The sequence below is a fragment of the Eubalaena glacialis genome, chromosome 15 (assembly GCF_028564815.1).
Source record: "Eubalaena glacialis isolate mEubGla1 chromosome 15, mEubGla1.1.hap2.+ XY, whole genome shotgun sequence".
NCBI classification, from domain to species: domain Eukaryota; kingdom Metazoa; phylum Chordata; class Mammalia; order Artiodactyla; family Balaenidae; genus Eubalaena; species Eubalaena glacialis.
The window spans coordinates 22,106,442-22,132,908 of NC_083730.1; the positions used below are offsets into that span (position 1 = coordinate 22,106,442).

A 26,467-nucleotide genomic window follows, 5' to 3' on the forward strand; every position below is an offset into this window, starting at 1 on the left:
TCAGTAGTTGTAGCACACAGGCTCAGTAGTTGTGGCTCGCGGGCTCTAGAGCGCAGGCTTAGCAGTTGTGTTGCACAGGCTTAGTTGCTCCGCAGCATGTGGGATCTTCCCGGACCAGGGATCGAACCCGTGTCCCCTGCGTTGGCAAGCGGATTCTTAACCACTGCACCACCAAGGAAATCCCTCCCATAGATTTGTATTAGTGGTATTTAGAATTCACTAAATTTTAAAGACTCTCTCTCTCTCTCTCTCTCTCACTCTCATCTATCTACCTACCTACCTACCTTCCTATCAAAGGATAAAGAAGATTTTTGTTGTTGTTGTAGAAAGACCAAAGTAATTCTTTTTAATGTTATTCTCTTGGATATCATCATTCTCTCATTATTTTGGAAAGATGAAAAGCTAGCTGCAGCTTCTTGGATCTATACTGGCTATATGAGTTCTAAGTACATTAAACATCAAATTTATTGGAAGTCTTTGATTTACATTTTCCCACTTAAAATGTAGCCGCTAAGAGAGCCCATCTCTCTTATATTCACACGTTGTAGATAGTTGGGGCTCAACTCCTGCTGAGATTGACTCCCTGGAGGAATGAAGTACCACTTCAGGATGTGGAGCTGATGTTGCAATTCTGCACCGACTCCTGACATTCCATTAGGACGCAGCTGCCATAAGTCCTGTGAACATGATGACCCTAGGACACATGTGGTTTATAGGGCAAGGCTGTACATTAACTGTGGAGCACAGTTAATAAACTAAACTAATAAATTTTAGTTTATTCTAAAATTTGCCTAAACTCTAACAGATTCTAGATAAACTATGAAAAATTATTAAGCTTATTTAGTAACTTGGTTGAACTGGTTTGGACAGTCTTAGGATCAGGAAACACTACACATTCCTTAAAGCACCCTTCAAAACACCAGTTCTAGTATACTTTTCTGCATAGCACAGACTATTGAGGCAAACTCTAGCAATCTGCGAGGATATTTTTAACTATCAGAAAGTAAGAGCATGCACTAGCCTCATGAACTGGTATTTAGAGTTTTATTTGTTACTTAAGTAATATAGACTATTTGCCTCTAAAGATATATGTTTGGGGCTTCCCTGGTGGCGCAGTGGTTGAGAATCTGCCTGCCAATGCAGGGGACACGGGTTCGAGCCCTGGTCTGGGAAGATCCCACATGCCGCAGAGCAACTAGGCCCGTGAGCCACAACTACTGAGCCTGCACGTCTGGAGCCTGTGCTCCGCAACAAGAGAGGCCGCGATAGTGAGAGGCCCGCGCACCGCGATGAAGAGTGGCCCCCGCTTGCCGCAACTAGAGAAAGCCCTTGCACAGAAACGAAGACCCAACACAGCCAAAAATAAAAATAAATAATAAATAATAAAAAAAGATATATGTTTGCTATTAAGAATATTTTCTTATATCCCTTGCTTTTAGAAAAAATAAAACAGACATGTTAGTATTCCAAGTGACATCACAGGTAGGTTACGGATAATCTCTTTTGTCAGAACAAAAGATTTCCCTAAATTTTTAACACCTTTCCTAAACATAAGTATATGTGTCAAAACATGAGCTCTAGGACAGAAGAGTGTGCAAACAGAAGGGGAGCAGTAAGAAATTAGAAGTCAAAGATTCTCAAAGCTTAAACGTGAGTTGCTATTTGAATTGGAAATTGATATGAAATAAGATTCAATTCCTTTGTGGTAATAACAAAAGTTAATGAAAAGGAATTGTTTCATTGATTAAAAAATTAATTGACACAACCTTACAGAATATACCTATGACATAAAAGTGATTTTAAAGTAAAAATGATTTATTAAACAATAGGAAAAAACAATTGATTAGCTGTCTTACGCATCAAGAGACTGCAAAGCACTTAGAAAGTTAGGCTAAGTTTACTGAAAGTGTAACCACTGGCTGTCACGGGGCTGCCATCCAAGGGACACAGGGAAAACAGTGCCGAGGGCCCCCGGGACTGTTAGGGGTCCAGGAATAGGTTTTCATTTTTGTTTTTGAATCAGCAGGAAAAATATGAATGCAGTCCAACCTGGATTATTTTAGTCTTCATACTCATGTAATTATAAAATAAAATTCTTAATTTTTTTTTTAATGGAGGAAGGGACCTAAAAGACAAAAGTGCCTCTGAGCCATGAAAGCCATGTACAGATCGGGGTGTAAACAGGCCTTAGCTCACTGTAGACGGGGGAAGGTACCAAAAATGATATTTTTGATGTTCTCCTATCCTATCACATCTCACAGATTATTCTCTCCCCTTTTCCAAGGAAAATAAGATAGAGAAGAAGAGCAGAGATGTGAAAAAAGAAATATTTAAAAAAATACATGAATACAAGCATGGCATTGCTTTATAAAACTAATGACTAAGTCACATTATTTTGAGGAATGTCTGGTCACATTTCTTATAAATAATACACAACTGGATAGAGTTCCTTATTAGAGCATACTCATATTATCAAGCATTCCAAACTTATCCAGTGTTGAATTAATGTTCATTGCTGGCTAATCTTTCTCAATATTCAAAATGAGAGCTTTATGATCATTAACAGTGTTCATAAGAAACCAATTTAAATATAATGCAAAATAATAGGAAATCACTGCTGGAACTTATAATGGCATCATTGTTAAGAAATGCTGGGTAGCAATGATATCAGAAAACATGCCACTAGAAATTAGGGTGGCAGAGATATGGAATTTGTATAAAAAATTAAAGTGCTCACTTTATCCTGCTTGATTGACTGATTGTTTGTCGTTTCATCATCAAGTCCAGAAGAGAGATTACTTTTTAAAGAAGGACCGTTTTGACAAACATGAATTTGTTTGACAAAGAAATGGATTACTTTGTACTGTCTAAACTTAAGAACAAGCAACAGAACGGTGTGGTTTTAGAGGGAGCTGTGGTGATTCTTCCACCTTTCCATCTGAAAAGTTAGCTTGATATTTCTATTTTATTTAATAGGAATAAAAGCACAATCAAGGAGAACACAGCCTGGTGACAGATCGTTCTAAGAGGTACTTTTTAATCATTTCTCTACTCCTGACACCAGAATTTGATAATGTTGATTAGGTAGGGTTTAAACAATCCAGGAAACCCATTATAACAACACCCTGTAGTATCTTTGAGGTTGAACTTTAAGAAGATGACTAGATGATTTGGGGAGTTTATTTAACCTACAAATCATAATAAGAATGTGGCATTGTTTACTCCAGTTTCTCATACGTAGAAACCTAAGAACCAGGATTGGGTTCTAATACGACTCTTTTCTAAGGAATTTATGAGGACTCAATTATTTTGGGAAAAACAAACAAACCTCTGCCTAGGTTTAATTTGGAGTGGTTTTCTTGTACACATTTTTCTTCTTCTATGTCACCTAGCTGGTACTAAATTCTTGCTTCATATCTTTGTTATAATCCTTGGCCTTCACTTATTAATTCCAGGAAAAGCTACTGAACACAAAATCTCAGCCCTCCTACCCTGAGAGTAACACCCTGTGGCTTCCTGATTTGTTTCCCCTCCTCCTGTTCTGAAGACTGGATTTCCTTTGAGTACCTGGGTGATGGGGGAGGTTTTAAATGGGTTGGCAGGAACTCTCTTCCTGTTTAGATTGAGAACCACAAAGGGATCATAATTCCATAACTCTTCTTGTGAAATATTAAGACAGAATTCCTTGGCAGTGGTAATCCTAAACATTAATATAAAATCACTCTTTGCTCAATGGGGTACAACTTCTATAAGAATTAACCAAGGTGATCAGAACGTAGAGCCAAAACTGAGGAAATCTGCATCCAAATGTATTCGTGTCCTGTTGTTGCTGTAGCAAATTACCACAAACTTAGCGACATAAAACTACACGTATTTGTTATTTTATAGTTCTGGAGGTGAGAAAGCTGGCAAGGTTCTCACTGCGTTAAAATCAAGGTATTGGCAGGGCTGTATTCCTTTCTGAAAGTTCTAAAAAGGAATCCAGTTTGCAGAGGCTGTTGGCCCACATTCCTTGGCTGGTGGGACTTCCTTTCATCTTTGAAGCCAGGCATTACAAGTCATATCCTTCTCACATTACATTGCTCTGCCCTCTTCCTTTGCCTCCCTCTTCCACTTTTCAGGACTCCTGTGATTACATGGGGCTCACCTGGATAATCCAGAATAATCTCTGTATGTTAAGATCAACTGATTATCAACCTTAATTTCATCTGTTACATTAATTCTTCTTTGCAAGGAAACATAACATTTCAACGGATCTAAGGATTAGGATGTGGACATCTTTGGGGGGACACTATTCTGTGTATAGAGTGAGTATTTATCCTGTGCATCTGTGACTTTTTTTTTTTTTTAATAATTGAGGTTTGGTTTTTTTTTAAGATTTTTTTGATGTGGACCATTTTTAAAGTCTTTATTGAATTTGTTACAATATTGCCTCTGTTTTACATTTTGGTTTTTTGGCCACGAGGCATGTGGGATCTTAGCTCCCCGACCAGGGATCGAACCCGCACCCCCTGCATTGGAAGGTGAAGTCTTAACCACTGGACCATCAGGGAAGTCCCCATCTGTGAATTCTTGCCCACTCTTCCTTTCTCAAATCTTCTTGAATAAAAAGAACAAGCTTGCGAACAGTTGGTCAAGATCCTGTGCTGGACGTGTTTTGTTTTCACACAGATGCACTCTGTACACTCTCCATCCCATCTCTGAGTGGCTGACCTCTCAAACGTCTCTGGTATATCAGAAGGCTTCCTTGACCTCTGGCATTTTGTTTTGTTTGGGGTGTTTTGTTTTATCTTATCTTATCAGAGTATAGTTGATTTACAATGTTGTCTTAGTTTCAGGTGTACAGCAAAGTGATTCAGTTATACATATATCCATTCTTTTTCAGATCCTTTTCCCATATAGGTTATTACAGAATATTGAGTAGAGTTCCCTATGCTGTACAGTAGGTCCTTGTTGGTTATCTATTTTATATATAGTAGTGTGTGTATGTTAATCCCAAGCTCCTGATTTATCCTTCCCCACCATGTTTCCCCTTTGATAACCATAAGTTTGTTTTCAAAATCTGTTAGTGTGTTTCTGTTTTGTAAGTTCATTTATATTTTTCAAAAATTAGATTCCATATATGAGTGATATCATATGATATTTGTCTGTCTCTGTCTGACCTTTGGCTTTTTTTGAGTGTACCCACAGTTGAGCACTGACAAGAATCTGAATGAGGAATGAGTGTGAATCTGAGGTTTGTATTCCTACCTGTCTCCGTGCAGATTTGTCTTAAGCCAGCTGTTCCCCTCCAATGCAAGTTACAACTTTTTTCAAAGTATCCCTCTTTGTAAGGTCCTCTGTTCTTCCAATTCTAGTAACTGCTTTACCAAGTTGCCCCTTTGAGCCAAGGGACGATGACAGCTCCACTGTTAATAGCCTCTCAGTACTGCGCTATCTTTTGTATTTTCTTGTACTTTATGCCAACACCTTTGTTAATAGTTTCTTTATTAAGCCTTCCTTGAATTAAGTATGCTTCACATTTCTTTCTGGGACCCTTGTATATTCAGACTCACATTTTAGAGCTTATAACTTTAGTAGATGAGGAGAATTTTAAGAGTTTTTAATTTAAAAAATAAAGTAACTATTGATATAGTATGTCTTAGAAACTGGCCAAATCATTTAAGTAATCTTCAGTAATCCTTCACCCATTTCCCCAAATTCTTGGCCACTTTTGTTATTGCCAACATTTCTCCATTGTATCAATCAGGGTTTGATCAGAGCATGAGAGTCAGGGTGGGGGTTTGTGCAGGGAGCAGAATTTATTACAGGATTTAATATTACACAGTTGTCAGGGCTGGTTATATAGTGTTTGTTAGGCTGTTGTTTCTGAATCTGGTCATTGAGACTGAAGTCATCAGGCAGCAAGTTGGGAGGAGAAGATGGCTGTGGACTGGAGAAAGCAAGGACAAGATGAAATCTACAAAGCTTAGATGGAACCCATGAGGACAGACTGGAATCCATGTCAGTCTCTCACCATCTCCAGCACAGACCTAAACACACACCTAGCTCAGGAGGTGGAGAAGCTGAAGCAGAAGATATGGCAGGACCTAGAGTTGCTGCTGGCCAGGATGCTACCTTGTGCCAACAGGTGTGTCAGCAGATGAGCAGTACCTTGTGCCTGCAACAACCTCAAAACACAAAGAAGTATGGCTCCTCGCTCCTCTTTTATATCTATTTGCCAAATCTCATGTAAAATTTCTCTTTTGGCCCACGCTAATGTAGAACCATGCAGGGAAGGCAACCTAGAGAAATGTTACAGCGTGAATGAAGTGACATAGCAAAAATCCATCACATCCATGTTCACTCTGATATTCAGATGCCTCAGCCATTGAAAAACACTGTAAACAACAATTTCTGTTGCCATCACTATAGCCATTCATTTTCTCCCCAAAGACTCCAATATCTGGAAACATAGTAGGGGAATTTGATTGTTGACAAGACTATTCCAAAATTTTGACCATGTATCTATGCATATGTGAACAAAGAGATTTCCACAGATTCTCTCTAAATAGCAGCATATTATCAAAAACTCTTGGTATCTTTATGTCTTGAAATTTATTTTGAATAGCAAAAAGGTAAAAAATAGTCATTCTAAAAACTGGGTAAGGAATCTTGCTAGTTATGGATATGACACTTTAGTTGGTCATATTTTCAGAATGCAAAGTGTTCCTTGGATGAATCTAAGAAATAGTCAACAAAAAGTGGTCTTAAAAATTCCTTAGGTCCTTTGGGATTGACATATATACACTAATATGTATAAAATGGATAACTAATAAGAACCTGCTGTATAAAAAAATAAATTAAATAAAATTCAAAAAAAAAAAAAAGTCCTTAGGTCCTAGAATTCTTGACAGCATTATATGCTTTAGGAGAAACTGACCCAACACACAGTGCAAACTTTTAACACTGTCAGTTTGCCTTCACGTCACCAAGCATCCAAACCATAACTGTGCCACTCTTCAGGCATCAAGAGTTTCACATATTAGAAATCAAGTCTTTTCCAAGTCAATTTGGATATCTGACATTTCTTGAAGTAAAAATATATAGAATTTTACATATATACCTCATCCACAGTCATCAATTTGCCATCTCTAGCACTCGAATTGTCACTCTCATTTGAGATAACTGGAAAACATAAAGGAACTGAGGTTTGAGGACAAAATATTGTGTTAAAACACAGCAGAGAAAAATGAATGTTGTGATGAGGAGGAGGAGGAGATGATGATAGCTGTTTGATTTTTTTTTTTTAATCAATGATGCCTTGGGAAGGTTATTGGAAGAAAAAGTAAAGGTGAAAAAATATCTTAGACTTGGTCCCTAGTAGAATCTGTTATGAAGGAAAAAACTGGACCAGTGTTACAGGGGTAGGTGGATGCAGAACTCAGTGAGGTGTAGAATTTAGGGATCCACTAGAGCAGATGTAAATAGGATAAACTTGGGATAACAGAATAGAGATTCAGTGAGGCAGTACACGGAAGCCAGATATTGGTAGCTAACTTAGTCCCAGACCAGAAAACAAGGGAAAATAAAGTTAGGATATGTGTTTTCTGAAGCAAAATATTTTATACACGTCACCCGGAATCTATGAGGGTAAGACATCTTTAAAGGTTTCCAGCAAACAGGGCTTATAAATAGAGTTAAAACAAAATATCCATTATTACTATGTCTTTGATACTGCCTTTATTTAGCATGATGCTTAGTGATTTGTTAGTGAACAAAAATAGTTATAAAGATCTTATGTATGTATTTTAATTCTTGTCTACTTGATCCAGTTTTTATTCTAAAATAATATATTCCTCAACTATGATTTTTTTTTTTAACAGCCATGGTAAGCAAAGCTCTATTGTATATGAAAGTGAAAATTAAGGGAAGTAATTTTAGAATATAACATGGTTACAGTGAAAGAGAGACAAGTCTGTTTGGGAAAAAGGTCTCTTTGGAGAGTTAAATTTTAATCACCAGGAGAAATGATTACTAATAAAGCTAGATCTCATCATAACTATATAACGATTATGTCTGTAATGAGGTTAGTTTACATTTTCAGAGTTTACATTTAGTGATTTCTATTTTAAAAGTAGAATGAGGTTGAAGGCCCACAAGACTTGTACATTGCATAAACTGATAATGACAGGGTAGTTTAAAGAATACAATTTGAAAGCCCCCATTGAAGCTTATGCTGAAATAAAATTCCCATTACTGCTGCATGGGGACCAACATGCTCTCCTTTGACAAGGACAGATTTTAGATTAAGCACTCTTAGATTGCAAATTACCATTCTTGATAGCTGGCCTCCCCTGTCTATGATGCCTTAGAGAAATGGGATAGACTGTGAAAAAGTATAGATTTCAAGAAGGCAAAACCCTTTCTCTTAACCATCCCCAACCTCCATATCCAAATTTCCATGTTTCAAGAGAAAGAATAGTAATGTGAAGATACTGCTGAATTTAAATGGGAATAAAGGACATTATAATTACAAATCTTAGCAGCCATGCCTAGAATGATTGGCTGACACTGTCATCGCCACCCCATCACCAATTACAATTACATCAAATTTGGCCACCCGAGATAGGGAAGGAGGGGACCCGCATAAGAGAGGCACCTCTCTTGGATTCATCTTCAAACTTGCAAGGAATTTCATTTTACAAATGAGCTGCAGTCAATTCAGGCTAAATAATTAATGTTTAAGTAAGGTACATATGAGTTTCTTGCACAGGGAAAAGAGAGAGTGGAGGTTTCGCAGACATAGGGTGTAAGTCTTTTTTGTTTAATACGGTTACTCAGAGATATTAGCACTACTACCCTAGAGAAACTGCTTCCCCTAGGAGATAGCTGGAGCTTCTAAATCATTGTTCTGTTTTGTTTTGGACTCTGAGCTTTTTAAATATTGGGATGATAAAATGATCATAGATTAGAATCCTTATCATTTAAAAAAAAATCCATTCATCATTTCAAAACATCCAGGTATGGCATCCAAGCCACGTGAGTAGATGCTTATTTCCTAAAGCAAGAGTACTCTGCAAAATCAATTTGTGAACTCATTACATAAATCCATATTAAACTCTTCAGTCGATATTTAACACTCTAACAAGGATAGTCGGGGTAAATTACATGGAATATTTTCAGGTGGCAAAGAACCAAAGTTAGCCCTTCCACTTCTAATCTATTTCTCAGTTCTAATCTGTGTCTGCCACAGAAAGGAGAGACAAAGAGGAGAGAGAAGAAAAAGAAGTGATCATTTATATCCTTCTGATAGTTAAGGGATAATCAAATCAATATATTCTGGTCCTGGCGGTGACAGTATGTTCTCAATGGTTATCTTATGTTAATGCATAGCCCTTTAATTCCTTCCAAGATGGCAGTACAATGAGTCCCTTCCTCAGAGCTGGGTAAAAAAAATGTCCAGCAAGGAGGAATCCTCTCATCAGTAGGAGAGTGACTCACTTATAGCCTATCAAGGAACTTAGGGTGCATAATAAGTCTCCGTCATACTCTCCCTTAAGCTTTTCATGACCAGCAGCAATGCCAATAACTTACAGGATTCCCAGTCAGCATTAAAATCTCTTTTTCAGTTCAAATGCAAACTGCTAAGCATTTCCTCTTCCATAGTGTTCTTTGGATTTATCTTTCTCTCCATGAGCTGAGTTGCCACTCAGTTCAGACCATAATTATTTCCCTCTGGGGATACTACAAAACATTTTGCATTCATCTTTCCTTCCGCTGCAATCTCTCAAATACACACAGCAGAACATTCCTTTTCAGTCAGACTATTAATTTTGCCTATTTTGATTATAAATTTTTCAATTATATGCTTTGAGACCTTTTTAAACGTTTACCTCCTTTGCTTCATCTTTTACTAAATCACTGGTATTGTCACTTAAGCAGTAAAACAGAGAACTTGCTTTCAGGCCTTCTAGTGAGTAATTGAGAGCCTGCCCTTGTTAGGCCTTTTACCAGGTGCTTGAAATGCAAAGACAGGCACCCTCAAGGAACTCACTAGCCAGGTTCTTTCTGTCTAAATGCACTAAGCCACTCTTCTTAGTCCTCTGCCCTTCGTAAGTAATGGTTTTACCATCTATACAGTTAAATCAAGAATCTAGGAATCATCCCAGATCCCTAATGCATCCATACATACTCATAGTAATCTCCACATTTTAAAAACCTTCTAATATATCTACTCACGCTTTTTGTACTGTTGTTTTAGATGGCCTTATTCTCTCTTGCCTAACCAATGGACGATATACCTTCCCGATTAGTTTTTCTATTTCTAGTGTTGCCTCCTGCCACTGTTAACCCAGCTATCATCCACATTGCTTCCAGAGTTATCTTTTAAAAACATCAGTAGGAGCATGCCTATCTTTTACATCCTAGGCCCCCACATCCCACAGATAGCCTAGACAAAAAGTCCAATTTTCTTTGCCCTATTCTGAAAGATAGACTGTGATTCAGCCCCTGCATATCTCTCCCATCTTACTGAACCACACATACTTCTCTGAATATATACTTCTGCTTCTGTGTTATTTCTCTAGGCTTTGGGTGTAACATGTCTTCTACCAGCCATTTCTCTGCCCTTCTGGACAGGTTGGCAAAAATCATATTCCTTCTTCAACGTCCATCTTACCTTAGATGTCACATCCTCAGAGATGAGTTCCTCTGTTCCATAGAAGAGTTGCTTAAGCTCTTCATTGTGCTAGCCCTGCCTCTTATATGAATATACTCCTGGAACTCATGGTAATGATTTGTTCTACTTCAAAGTTCCCTATTAGACTAGAAGCTTGAGCAACCACTTAGCATCTGCATTCAGAAAATAGGAATAACTTATTCTAGGATAACGTTTTATATGCAAGAAACTATCTACTTGGTATGAGGTTTTATCCTTGTTGTTATTGTTCCTGATATAAAAAACAAAAGGTATTTGTCACTTCATTCAGTTGAATTTCCCCAAGGGTCACAATATCCTTTCTAGGCAAGCGTGTTAAAGACCTAAAATATCTGATCAGAATTGGGCTCAAAGGCTCATATTAAATAATGAGAAGTAAGGCTCACATACGAAAAGAAAGCAGGTAGTCTGTATGCCAGAAATTGGATATGAAATTCATGAGATCCAAAGACTTATGTCTGGGCCACCAATTTTGTTATCTCATGTCTCTTTCTATTTATGAGATCAAGAAGACAAGGCAAGAGAAGGATATAAAATATGCTACATAGTACTTTTATTTCTTTCTTCTCCCAAATAAGTGCCATATTATTAGGAGAAAATCATTTTGAGAAAGAATCATTCTTCTCTATTCAAGATAGTCTATTCTGCTTTTGTACATTTTTATGTACATACACTCAGTCCACATCTCTCAGAACTAAAGAATATTTTGTCTGCTTATCAGGTAGATCTTTATTTAAATAAGAACTGGCACTGAAAAATAACAGAAAATATGGAAAACTCACTTCTCTATTTGATTTTTCTTGCTTTATAATGATGCATGTTTTATTTTGAGGATGGGTTATTTTTCATTTCAACTGAATTTTCTTATGTTCCACAATATATCAAACTCAGATATCAACTAAATAGGTATATATATTTTGTCAATATTGTCAGGGAAAGTTAAGGTCATCTATAGATCCTTGGTGGATATTTGTCAACACAAAATAACAAAGACAGCTATGCACAGCATGCACTAGTCATTTAGGCTTATTAACTAACTATTGTTTTTTTAATGGAACAACACTATTGGTTAAAGACCCATGAGTAGACTATCTGAAAAAAAAAAAATGTTTTAAACCTATTTTTTAACCTGGAGCTTCTTACTTAAAGCTGAGAACAAAATAAAACAATAAGTGAAAGAATTTTTCAAAACAATAGAAGCCTTGTCATTCTGTGTGACAAGTGGTACTAAAAATAGCGTTAGAGCAACAACAAACAAAAATACACCAAGCACTAGCTGTATTAGAATTTAAGGAGTATAAATATAAATAATTGAACTTTCTTTGAATGGCATCTACTATCTCTAATTTGTATTTGTTATGTGAGTCTTCATACATTTTCGGGGTGCTTAATAAATGTTGAACAATTAAAACACCATGACAAGTCACTCTGTCTTTTTTTTTTTTTTTTTTTTTTGTCTTCCTCTGTCTGATTTATTTCACTAAGGATAATACTCTCCAGGTCCATTTGAGACTTCTTTTGTACATCCAGGATATGGTCTAACTGGGTAAATGTTGTGTGCATTTGAGAAGAATGAGTATTCATTCTGCTCTTGTTCAGTGGCGTGTTCTAGAAATGTCAATTAGGTCAATCTGGTTGATGGAGTTGTTTAAATTTTCTATATCCTTACTGATTTTATGTCAACTTGTTTGATTAGTTATTGACAAAGGAGTGTTGAACTCTCCAATTATAATTGTAGATTATTTCTTCTTGCAGTTCTGTCAGTTTTGTTCCATGTATTGTGAAGATCTATTATTAGTTGCATTCACATTGAGGATTATGTTCTCTTGATTAATTAACCTTTATCATTATGAAATAAACTTTTTATCTCTGGTAATATTCCTTGTCATGAAATCTATTTTGCCTGACATTAGTATAGAAACTCCAGGTTAAATTTTTGTCTTATCTATTTATTTGTAGTGTTACCATGATATATCTTGTTTCACCTTTTATTTCTAACATATTTGTGTTTTCATATGTGAAATGGACTTCTTGTAGGCAGCATATAGTTGGGTCTTTCTATCCAACCAGACAATCTCTATCTTTTAACTAGAGTGTTTAGACTATTTACATTTAATGGGATTGTTGATCCTTATGGATTCTTTCTCCATGCATTGTTCCCCCACCCCAACAAGTCACTCTGTCTTAACTGTATTTGATAAGTAAGATTAGTTGCATCAAGTGTATTTTTGGTTAAAGTATGGATTCCTGAATAGCAGAGATTATGTGATGTTTACCTTTAAGACCCTTAAGACAATATTATAACTGACCCACACTTAGTAATGACCTCTAGCACAGTGGGAATCTGGACAGAAATCATTTGGGTGGCAGAATGTTAGAAATTTTAATTAATTCCAAGCTTTTCTCCTCTATCAATAATTCCCAAACCAGTCTGACTAGATTCAAATAAATCTGAAATATCACCCATTCACCTGACCAAGATCCATGTGGTGGACAGAATATGGGTGGACAGTCACATCATGGCAGAGTGGATGAGAAAGTTAAGTGCAAAAGTCAGAGGGCTGACTGGCTGTGTGGCCTTGAGAAGTTAATTACCTTCCCTGAGCCACAGTTTCTTCACCCACAAAGTAAGGGGAAAACAATTCTATCTCCTCCATAGGACTCTTGAGAGGAATCAATTAATATGTGATCGTAAAGCCCAAACTCAGCGTGCTACCCACTAACAAAGATTCAACAGCGTTTTCAAATCCAGCTCTACCACTTTGTAGCTATTTTATATTGCATGGTCCTCTTTCGGGCACAACCTTCTAACATTTGAAATGAGAATAGCAATATATTCTAGACTGGATTACTGTAGAAGTGAAAGGAATGATGCAGATAAAATGCTTAGCACACAGTACCCAACACAAGAAGTTTCTAGAATATGTTATTCTCTCTGTGTTTTCCTTTGGGTCTGTATTTATATAAATCTTACTCTAAATAGGACTGATGATAGCTCTGTTGGCATGTTATTTTCCATAAGTTAAAATAGTGTTTATTTTCTTATGTTTCTAAGTTTCTCACGAGATTGAAAATACTAAAATACAAAAGTCTTATCTCGTAAGGCCTCCTAAATGTCCCAAGGGGCAGAGAATACTCCCAGTAGCTTCTTTGGGGCCTGAAGTTAAAGGCAAAATCACACTCACATTTCTAAAACGCTTGCAATGCTTTAGTGTATATTGCTTGTTGTTTGATACTGTTTGCATCCATGTATTTTGATTTCTAAAATAAAAATAATAGTTTTGTTACAAATATAGAAATAGATTTAGATTTGTTTGTTTTAAAAGTTGGGACCCATATTGCGTGCAAAAATTATATTCTACTTCTTATATTTGTTTCCTTTATATACATATTATATATATTTATTCCACTATATACTTATATTTCACTATTTATATTTTATATTCCATTTATCACTGCATCATATCACATCTTGGGGGAAGGGCGGAGGTGACTGCCACTCTTAAAGTTCTAAAGAATGGTAATTCCTATCACATTCTAAGTTAATTCCCCTATCTGGTCCCTTACAAAAATCAGATCAAACCTAGAAGATGACAGGGGACAACCACAAACTTAACTAAGTGGTGGTTCCCATTGCATCTGCTATACCAGATGCTATATCTTTGCATGAAATGCAAATGACCGCCAGTCACATTTAGCCATAGTGATGTGTTCTTCTCTATCCCTATAAGAAAGGATAACCAAAACATTTTCTCATTCACTAGGAATGAAAAATCATCATTCATTTCAGTCCCAGAGCTATGCTAACTCTCCCATGTCTGTCTTAATATAGTCCAAAGGGACCTGGACCATCCAGATATTTTGCAGCATAATCCACTTGTCCATTATCTTAATGACAGCATGTTCACCGGACAAGTTGAGCAAGAAATGGCAAATACATGGAAGGGTTTGGTAAAAAACTTACATTCCAGTGGTGAGAGACAAACCCTATGGAGATAAAGTGGCCTATAAAGTCAGTAAAGATTTTAGAGGCACTGTGATTTGCGGCATGGCAAGACATGTCCTATAGGTAAGGACACATTATTATATCTGATACCTCCAAACACTAAGAAAGAATCACAATGCCTCTTAGGCATTTGGGTTGTGCAGGCAGCACATTCTGTTCTGACCTATTTACTCAGTAATGTGAAAGGGTGTTGTCTTTGAGTAGGGTTTCCAGAGTAAAAACCGACATTATAGCAGGTCCAGGCCATGATGCAAGTGGCTCTGCCACTTAGGCTATACAACCTAGTAGACTCTGTAGTATTAGAGGCATTGGTGGTAGAAAAATAGTTCTATGGAGAGATGACAGCAGACCCTGATAGAGGAATCACAACATAAACCCTTAGGGTTCTGTTGTAAAATCAGGCCATCTGCAGTAGAGAATTACACACCATTTATAAAATGGATTCTGACAAAATATTGGGCCCTATTGGAGTAAGAATGCCCAGCTATTGGATAATCAACTGGCGAGAATTGTTCATCTTGAGCTGGGTTCCCTGAGATGCATTGAGTCAAAAGTTCAAGCAGCACCATCATCAGATGAAAGTGTTATATTTGGTATCAGGCACAAGCACGACCAGAGGGCATAATGGCAGGTGTCCCTGACCACCATATTTTCAATCACTGCTGTCCAAGGAACTTCCCCCTTGACTCACACTTATGACCAAGTGACTGAGGAGGAAAAAGACCAAGCTTTGTCAGCTTGGTATGTGGGTATGTGGTTGCACTCAGAATAGATGGCTGCCCCTCTTAGGGAGAGCCCTGAAAGAGAGCAGTCCGAGAGCTTTTCTCAATAGGCAGAATGTTTGGTATACCAGGTCATCTACCTTATATGAAGAGAGAAATGGCCCAGAGTAAGAATATATATATAGATTATGAGCAAAGTCAAATGGCTTGGCTGATTGACCAGGGGTCTGGAGGGATAGTGATTGAAAGATCAGGGACGTGGAGATTTGGAAAAGATTTGGATGGGCCTCTGGGAGTGAATATCAAGTATTATAAAGATCTTTGAATCACATGTAAACCCCAAGCTTTGTGCAATGTAGTCAATGAAGTATTGTAGTCAATGGAGTTTATCCCAGGCATGATTATTGCTAATTGAAAACATCTAAACACCAGATTGTATCCTCCATGAAAGAGACACAATCAATTAGATGGAACAATCTGGCCAGCTGATATCAGCCAGGCTCCAGTGGTGACATAAAAGGTGCATAAATGAAGAGGCTATTGTGGCAGGGATTGGACCTGTGCATTGCCCAACAACATGGGCTCAAACCCAACAAAGCTGCTGCTCCTCACCAGCAGCTACTGGAGCTGCCACACATCCAATCTACTAGTAAAGAGACAGATGCAGAGCACCCAATAAAACAATGTTCCTTGAGGAGACCGACTAACTTTTTGGTAGCAAGTTGTTTATACTGAACTCCTTCTACTCTGGAAAGGGCAGAAATTCATCTTGATTGGACTATACACATATTCCACCTTTCTTATTCTCAAGGCTTCAGCCTGCAGTACTGAGAGCTCCCAAAGTTTCTGAGCCACAGACATGGGATCATGCATAATATTACAGAAGATCAAATAACACACTTAAGAGCAAAAGGGGTGTGGACATGAATACACAACCATGGGATCCCCTCATCCTATCACATACCAACCTCTGAGAAGCTGCTAACTTGATACAGCCTAAGTACAGTCTTTTGGAGGAGCAATGGGTTAAGACTGAAGACGATATCCTAAAAAAATGAAGACCCTTCCTCTAGAGTAAGGTACATACTCAAAATGAATGATCAGTATATGGTGCCATGTCCCCAAAGGTAGAGTAAATGGATAAAAGAGTTTGAAGTAGGTGCGATCCTGCTTATCATCACTCCCAGTGACCCATTTGGGAATCTGTGTTTCTCATCCCTGAAACTCTAGGACTTAGAAGTCCTAGTTCCCAGAGGAGGAATACTTTTATCATTAACCTTTGAGCTATCACTGCTTCCTGGTCATTTCAGGCTTCTTGGGCCAAAATACCAGCAGGCAAGGAGAGAATAATTATCCAGATCATCAGGGGGAAGCAGGAAACAGGGATGACTGTGGTTAGCACTGAGGTGATCTACTGGAGTGTCTCTTGGTACTCTCTTCCCCAATTTTGACGGTAAATAGACTACTACAAGTTCTATGACTTGCGAAGGAATAGGAGTTTGAGTCATTCCATCTGCTAAGCCACATAGATGAGCAGAGATGTTGGCTGAGGGTGAGAGGAAGAAAGTGATGAGCACGAATTGCAGCCCTGAGACCAGCTGTGGTTGTACTGGTGAGGGTTGTAGTTCATCCCATTAACCTTCCTTTTCCCCCAGGGAATAGTATACTGTATCCTGGAATAGTTATTTCTAGAATGTGTTACATGAAGCAAATAGGTTTGAGTGGCACAGGGGGAGACTGTAGTGAATAGGGTGGTGTACCAGCTGGATCTCCCTTTCATGGACTGTGGCACTTATTTCTCCAGCTGGAGAAAGTGATGGTGGCTGATGGCTCCCTACAGAATCCATCTCCAGTAACTGCCTTCAGCTAAAGAGAACCACCTCACTCAAGGTCATACCCATCTCTGGGGGTAGAGTACCCTGAGTAGCTAACCCAGCTTCAAAGCTTCCTGTGGAATCATCTGAGGCCTATGTTGTTGACTACACTGTAATTCATTCCTTCAAACTGTGTATATGAGCACTATTTCATTGTAGTCCTATCAATGTTGATTATTATCACTTTGATAATCAGTTAAAAATTACATCTATATAATTTTAGCTATTAAATTATATATACCTTCTACTAATGAGTACATTGATATTTTAAAATTCTCTTATAGTAATATATCAGAAGGAATATCTGTATGTGTGTGTAGTGTGTGTGTCCAGGCACATCTATTATCAAACAATGATTTATAAATAAAAGGCAGAAATACAAGAACAAGATCCTTTGGGTTCAGTGTAAAAATCAGGATTCTTCTTTTCTACTTCCCCACAATGGGGTTTTTAAAAAGCTATGGAATAACAATCTTTGGTGTGTTTACCACCAAAGTCTGATGTGATCAATATTTATGAATCTATCAAGTCTTTCATATTGTATGGATTTATAGTTATCACTGGTCTCAGGATACTTCATATTACTGTAGAATTCATTTCTAATTTCAAAGTCTGCCATACAGCCATATCCTCTTGATTAGCACCAAGCTATCTTCCTACTTGAAGCACATGCTGAATGAAGGACAAGGTGAGTGACAAGTCTTTATTTGCTGAGAAACCTCTGCCAACATAAAACTGGAATGAGCAAGTCATTAAAGGGATACTGTAAACCCTACTACAAACCTCTCCACTGCAGGCATTCTGAAATAAACCTTTTCCCTCCACCTTGTCCACTGGGCTAAAAACCTAAATTTCAAATTGCCACTGTCCCTGAAATATTTGTTTATTAATTCTTTTCTTGGAGGATGGAAAAATATGCTAGAAGATAGCTATCATTGTATCCATCCCAAGAAATGCTTCCTGTTTTTCTTGAGACTAAATAAACCAATGGAAGACTTTATAATAGCTAACATTTGTGGGAAGACTTTATAATAGCTAACATTTGTGTAGCAATTTACAGCCTACAAATCCCTCTGACATACATTTATTGCACTAGATCTTTGAGACAATTATCTATTGTATTTTAAAGCTGAGGAAATGGAGACCTGGAAAGGTTAGGCAATATTGTCTAAGATTCTGTTCATTATATTCTATATTCCAATATAGTTTAAATCTCTATAGATAAACTAGAGAAGGATGTGGAGATGAAATGTGTCCACATCTCATAGACTAGGTGAATATCACATGGTAAAAGATCAAATGCGAAACTTCGGCTATCGTTGAACCCCTCAGGGAAAGTGCTAGTTTGAGCGTCAACATTTCTCTAAGGGGAAGGAGACTTTGAGGTAGACAATGAAAGAGCAGACATTACCTTCCTCTTATTTTTATCTTTACCTTAGCTAGCGAAATAATTTTTCAGTACACTGAACAAATTCACAGCCACATACATATACAAACGTTAATAACCTCCTTGAAAAAAATCAGTTCTGTATCTTAATAGCTACAGTTAATTACTAAGGCTTATAAGGGAGAATGTTTGTGGAAAGCTTATGAGCTATAATCACTATAATCATTACTGGAAATAAGTTTCAAAAATATTAAGTTGCACTTTCATTCATGTAGACTCAATGATGGAACTCTAAAGAGAATGTTTGTAGTTTTAATGAGCATCTCAGTTTGTGTGAGGGAAACTGTCTAATGACTCATTTTCTAGTTTGGGTCCACCAATATATTAGTCCAATACATGGAATTGGCTCTTCTAAATTATTTACAAAACTTCAGAAATAATTCGATCCCACACAAAATAATACTGAGCATTTAAATCATAGTAACTCTTCTCATAATAAGAGACAAAAATTCAACTTAATTGACCACCAATGACTAATATCAGATTAAAAAGTACATCACTTGAGAGTTAGTAACAATCTCTCTTACACAGTTGCTTATGTGCTATTACACTGAAAAATTAAATTCTAACAGATCTTGAAGTGTTACAACTAACTGTACAAGTTTTCATTATTTCACACAATCTCACTGAAGTTACTATATAAGAGTCCACACTTAGTAAGAAACACTTTAACTAGTTGCAGTTAATATACGACTGTATGAGTACGCACCCACATATTCCTCTTGCCCATTTGGATTTCAAGGTATTCTCGTATTGATAGGGAACAAGTCACAAAAACAGATCCAAAGTGAAACCGAGCACGACCCTGTGGGGCTCCTGGGCACGGAAGCCTTTTCATGTCCCCCATTTCTTGTAAGGAACAGACTCCAGCCTCCATGACCTTCCCTGAGATCCAAAGGGCAGGTTCAAACAGTTGCTAATCAGGGAAGGGAGGGGATGCAGAGACAAGGGAGGAACAGTCAAGAGACAATAGTGCAGCCTTGGGGCAGGGTCCTGGTGCTGCCTCAAGGGATACACATAACAATGTCTTTAAGCCTTTATAGAACTAAAACCCAACAAATGGAAGATGTCAGCATTCTTCATATGAGAGAATACCACCGGAGGAGGCCAGATTAAAGGAACCAGAGAAGCTCATCAAAAGATTACCTGACACCAGATTAAAGGAGGGCAGGCCCTGCACACACCCTAATCTTATCAGCAACTCACCAAATCCTCCCGGGTGGGGACACATAGTTTTCGAGGGGAGGAGCCTGCTGTGTCCCCCTTTGCCTGGCAAAACAATAAAGCTATTCTTTCCTACTTCACCCAAAACTCTGTCTCTGAGATTTGATTCAGCACTGGTACACAGAGGCCAAGTTTTTGGCATCAAAACGACTTTTGATTTTATGCATCAATGTTTATGATCGGACCTAATACTTCTGTTAATATATGATCTACCGCCTTAATACAATGTTTAAAATTCTACAGCATTTGTAATCAGTAACCTTTCCCAGGGGAGAACAAGGAATTGATAGTAGCTCACTATTTTGCTAAATGCTTAACCAATAGATTCCCCTCCTACAGTGGGAAACTCTATTTTGCTATCAATATTGGAGGAAAAACACAAAACCAGCATTAAAAAAACATTCAGTGTTAACATGAGACACATATCCCATACATATTTCTTCAATGGAAGGCATGATTTGGTACCTTGCCCAAGCAGATCTACATTTAGGAAATATTTAGAATAGCATTTATTCATTTGTGAACACATAACTTTTCTGTGCATAGTAGAGTATGAAGAATACATTATTTCTTCCCATGGCGACTTTATTCTATCTTCACCCATTTCTGCTGTTAAATTTAAAATATTCCAGACTACATATGCCCTGATTACAGCTGCATTCCCAGTTCCCTGGCCCTCTTCTTCTCTGCCCAGCAGTTAGGTATTTCCAATTACCTTCACTGAAGACCATGGCCTGGAAACATAATGTTACCTAGCAACTAGAACCAGAGTCACTAACTCAGAGATAACTGATATCTTATATCTATCTTATCTTTGTTTCTGCCTTGCTCTCTACGCTCCCACACTGCCCCACCAGCACCGGAAAGTGTGCTCACTTTTCCTTCTAGCTACCCGATAGTCTTAATTTAATTACTACTTACCCACACTCCAGTTCACTGGATGAGACTCAAGGGTAACTAATTCATCAGCATCTGCTATGTCAACAAGATCCTAAGGTACTGGTTACCTGTTTGCAAATCTGTCTACTGAAACATCTTATTCTTATGATGCCTAACACATTGATTCTTGGCACATTTTGGCTGGGCTGTTCACTGAATAGTAGAGTTGGAGGGCTACAGTCAATCTTCTTTTGGAAAGAGGACTTCTTAACCAATGTCCCTGGCCAAATAATAAATAAAACTAAAACAAATAACAACAAGAAAACATTTCCTTAGCTCTTAGAAGAGATGACTAGGCAATAAAAGTGATATATATCAGATACAATATCTTAACTCTCATTCACCACCACTTACATAATATGGCTAAGTATTTTTGATGCATATGCAAAGTCTTCTTAAGGGTGCAGACCATTGTCTGTGGGTGCACGAGTGTGGGTGTGCATTCATGTTTGCGTTAGGTATACAGAAAGATGGTCGGCAGTCTGGAACTGTGTGTGTGGTGTTGGAGTATCAGATAGAAACCATTACTGATAGCACTTCCTCTAGTATAATGATTTTTTTAAGTGCCATTGATCTTCTTGATCTTTATCTAGAGGAAATCATGTATATATTTCACATGTTACAGTGCACACATTTCAATATTTTCCCAAAATTTATTTTCTGGAAAGAAAAACAAGTCATTAACTCAATTTAATTTAGTAGATGATGTTTCTTTCCTAAGTCACTAATTGCTAAAGAGGGAATAACTAACTATATAGAAAAGACTAGGTTGAAACTTCATTAGGCTTATGTAAATACCCACCAACAATGGGCACTGGCTCTAAGAGGCCATTGTGTGCATTTCAGTTAGAAGCAGATTGGTATGGCTGTCAAGAGAAACTCTTAGCCGCAAGCATGTGGACAGACCAAAGCTGAACAGCTGGTCAGTGCAGACTCACGATGTGCCTCAAAATATATGGTGACCGTTTATTGTTGGAACCTAAACAGAGAGGGCTTTGTTCTTCCCGCCAAGGTCAGCCTCGTTGCTGAGTTTATATTTATAGCTGGCCTCTCCACCATCTGTGCACACGGCCTACACTGCACCTCTGTGGAGTTGGAGAGGCATTATTTGAAGACCTGATTAAATAGCTGGGAAAAAGCAATCCATCATTTACAAGGAGGGGACGTAAGACAGTCACAGTGGTGTTCTGTCACGCCTTCAGATTTTGGTCTTCATTCTAATCCAATGCCAGATACAATAAACACTGACCAAGAATGTAGAATCCACTGACAATATTTTGCCATCTAGATGGGAGAAGAATGAATTATCAAGACTCTCCCAGGTTTGCCCTAGCCAGGAGGTAAATGACATTTATGCCGAGGGGCGCCTTGCTCTTTTGTGGTCACAGAGACCCAAATGAATCAGGGCCTGAGTGGAAGGCAAGACACTGTTAATAAAGAGCTACCTGGTGTAAGTGAAGTTGAATGCCTATAATTGGTTTATTGAACGGGCTGAACTATTGGAATATCAAGAGGAAACAGTTTTATTTTCTCCTGTCATCCACTTTCAAACACACCCGATCAGATATATTTCCTACCCCAGACAACAACTTGGGTCAATCCTCAGGTCCTAAGGGCACCTTAAAATATTTTAAAAGCCTTACTTTCAGATATTAAAAATAATAATGAGGGCTTCCCTGGTGGCGCAGTGGTTGAGAGTCTGCCTGCCAATGCAGGGGACACGGGTTCAAGCCCTGGTCTGGGAAGATCCCACATGCCGCGGAGCGACTAGGTCCGTGAGCCACAACTACTGAGCCTGCGCGTCTGGAGCTTGTGCTCCGCAACAAGAGAGGCCGCGATAGTGAGAGGCCGGCGCACCGCGATGAAGAGTGGCCCCCACTTGCTGTAACCAGAGAAAGCCCTCGCACAGAAACGAAGACCCAACACAGCCATAAATAAATAAATAAATAAATAAATAAATAAATAAATAAATAAATAAATGGATCATCACATTTAAAAAAAAAAAAAATGACAACAACAGCCACACACACACACACACACACACACAAAGCAGTGAGATCTAAATCAAGACATTAACTTAATGTTCAATTTAAAGTTTCTCCCCTCCTCCCAGAGTAGGCCTGAGACCAAAAATGGGGAAGAGGCAATGGGACTGTCTATCACCTGTTTTTTTAATTCTCTTGGGTCTATTTCTTTCCCCCTCTGCTTAGGGCTTCTCCAGGGTAGAAAGAGAGGATGGATTTGGAGTAAAGAGACAAAGGCTGTTTTTCTTAGCCTGTGTTCTTGAGAGTCCACAGTCATGGAAGGCATCCACTTGTCTCTTTTTGGGGAGCAGCTCTGTGTTCTTCAGAGGCCCCTCCAACCTAGGAAGCCCCACCCTGGACCCCTTCCTGCAGCAGGCACGGCAGGATCTGGCTAGTCTTCTGCACCAGCTCCCAGCTCAGCTCCGTCCCAGCCAGTGTCCTTCTAGTGTCTCTTGGTTGCTGTAGCCTTAGCAGCCCGGACCTCGTGGGCAAGGTCTTTCAAGATGTCTTCCGCCCTGCTTTCTTCAAGTGCAGCTCACACCCTCATTCTTCCCAAAGTTGGAAATAGAGCTTCTCCCCACAGTTGCCTTCCCCTTTCTCCTCCTGCAGTTGTGGGCAGCTCCAGAGAGCTTTTAGTCAGGATAAGTTGCCCATTTTCCATTTTTGCAAGAAACTCCCAGTAAAACACACACACACACACCCCCCACAAACACTCTGTTCAAGGAGTTTTCTTGGTATCTCCACAACTTGACTTGTGGGGGAAAGAAAACACTATGACGATGTCTGTCTAATCCTATGAATTTCAACACTTCAAAGAAACCTCCATCCCTAATGGCAGTTAAAGGGGATGATCACTGGGCCTGTTTGGTCACTGCCAACAAGTCCTAGGAGAATGTACCTCATACTTCTCTTTAGAAATATGAGACTACTTATCTTGCATTTTCCTCAGCTTTATGGCCTTACATGAAAATCAACGTTAACTAGAATTCTCTTATTTTGTGACTTGTGTAGTAGCCAGTATTAGTGTAAATGTTGCCATATTGTCGTTGCTAATGAGATAGCACAGAGTTTTTAAACCATGGCTCACATTAGAGACCTTGGTTTTAGAGGTTCCTTTTCTCCTCCTTATCCATTACTGTTTCAGCCGAAGAGAATGTATTTAGTCATACAAATGAAGTTACACTCACATGTAAGGCACATTAAATGGAGGGAAAATAAACAGTCCATCAGAGAAACTGGTGATCTTGAACAAGAGTTAACTGTACCTTTAAATTCCTAAATAGTTCCCTTCATTCCTTTACTCATCTGGGACTGCGGTTCTATGGTTGCTTTTTTGTTTTAATCAAGAAAAACAGAGGAAGCCATCGTTGTGAACATTATTATGAGAGTCTGAGCATCTTCGGATAATTGGTTAGAGATGCACAAAATATAAGGCCTCAACAGGCACACTGCAAATGATATAAGCCAAAGAAAGACTATGTCTCATATATTTCTATAGCTATATAGAAATTTCTGTTTTCTATTAAAATTACCGCAGGGAAAGATTAAGACAAGGTTGAATCAAGAGGAAGGAAACTGGCCTAAAAAAGTTGAAATTAACATAATCAATAGGTGGTATGAAAACTTTTCATGAGGAGGTATTAATATTTTAAGGTATTTTGATCTATATAAACAATTGTTCAGTCCCTACTTTAGGGAAAAAAAAAGAATAAAAAGAGAGAAGGGGGGCTTCCCTGGTGGCGCAGTGGTTGAGAATCTGCCTGCTAATGCAGGGGACACGGGTTCGAGCCCTGGTCTGGGAAGATCCCACATGCCGCGGAGCAACTAGGCCCGTGAGCCACAATTACTGAGCCTGCACGTCTGGAGCCTGTGCTCCGCAACAAGAGAGGCCACGACAGTGAGAGGCCCGCGCACCGCGATGAAGAGTGGTCCCCGCTTGCCGCAACTAGAGAAAGCCCTCGCACAGAAACGAAGACCCAACACAGCCAAAAATAAATAAATAAATAAATAAAATTTAAAAAAAAAAAAGAGAGAGAGAAGGGATGTTTTTGACCTTCTTTAGTGTAACCACATTTCAGAGTAGCTGACCATTTGGTTTTTTTGTGTGTTTGTTTTTGTCTGTTTGCTTGCTTTCTGGAAATCATATTGTTATGGGGATATTACATGACATGTCTATTATAGATTTATGCTAGTTTTGAATACACCACATTAAACCTCTAAAAGATTACAGAACAAAATAAAATAAAAACTTAATAAATTATAGAAAAAAGGACAACTTATCAAAATCTGTTTTAAAGAAAGAGAAAAATGTTTTTACTTTCAAGTGACTACTTCTGCTATTTTTCTACCAACTTCCGTTGACTTAAGACTATAAATAAGCATGTATGTATACATGTATATGCTTATCTATTTTATATATATTACATATATATATGTTCCATATATAGAGTTTATATTTATATGAAACACCAAGAAGAAAGGTAGGCCACAAAAGAGGGGAGACGGTAGTAATTTAGTGGTTGTCATCTTGACTGTATCTCACTGGATGGAGATGTATATAGATAGTCATAGATACAATTTGCTAGCACAAATATACCATCAATACACACACGTATACCTGATTAACTAAATAACTCAATAATTTCAAATTGACTTTGCGAATAGGGAAAACAGTACAGATTTCACAGATGAACCACGCAGAACTGCAACTACAGGAACGAGAGCAAAGTTCACTTCATCTTACCAGGCTTAGGGACAATGAGCTGTGCACTTGTCTGGGCGTTCCCAGCCTCATTTTCACCCACACACTGATAAAAGCCTTCATCCGACTTCACCACCCCAAGGATTCGTAGGTTGCTTCCTCCCTAGGGAGAAGAGAAAGCAGGTAAAGCATTTGAAAAAGCAAAACACTCCAAGTGACAAAACGATCACAAAACAAATTTTAATCAAACTTCCCAAAAGAAACCAGAAGGGAGGCAAAGAGGGTCCTCAGCCTTACAGATATGTCCTATGTCACCTGGGAAATGTCACAGATTCCCAAGACTCTGCTGAATCCACGTGCGGCAATTTAACCTAGTTTTGCCATGAAAAGTATACTCCCAAGAATGCACATCATCCTCCAATAAATGAGCAGTAAACAGAAAACTCTTTTATCAGGTATGGACGAAAGAGAGGTTAGTATCAGAAGAAACCTCATTCTTTTCCTTGTACTGAAGGAAATAGTTTCAGTGGCTGCTGGAGGGGGAAAAAAAAAAGCAAAAGGAAACAAAAATTACTTATCTTTGCAGCTTCTAAAGGACAAGAAATCTAGGTTGGATATTTTCTGGACATTTGCCGAGAAAAAAAATGTCTGAAAATCCTTTTAAAATTGCGTGCCCTTTCAGGGATTTGGAGGAGGGTATGGTAGATCTTTTATACCCATGTCATTCTTGTTTTATGGCCGAAATGTTTCACCTTCAGTAATCCATAAGTTAAACAAAGCAATGTTAACTCCTGTTTTATGTAAATTGGGCCACCATAGTTTTCAAGGATG

At 38.2% G+C, this 26,467-nt stretch overlaps 1 protein-coding gene across 1 annotated transcript in view; it reads right to left on the reverse strand.

Moving 5' to 3' along the window:
* Positions 1 to 26,467, reverse strand: part of DCC (DCC netrin 1 receptor) — a 781,864-nt gene that overhangs the window by 463,095 nt on the left and 292,302 nt on the right. The window contains exon 7 of the mRNA XM_061169229.1: positions 25,679 to 25,799. Coding sequence (XP_061025212.1) covers positions 25,679 to 25,799 — 121 coding nt within the window. The remainder of the gene's footprint in view (positions 1 to 25,678; positions 25,800 to 26,467) is intronic.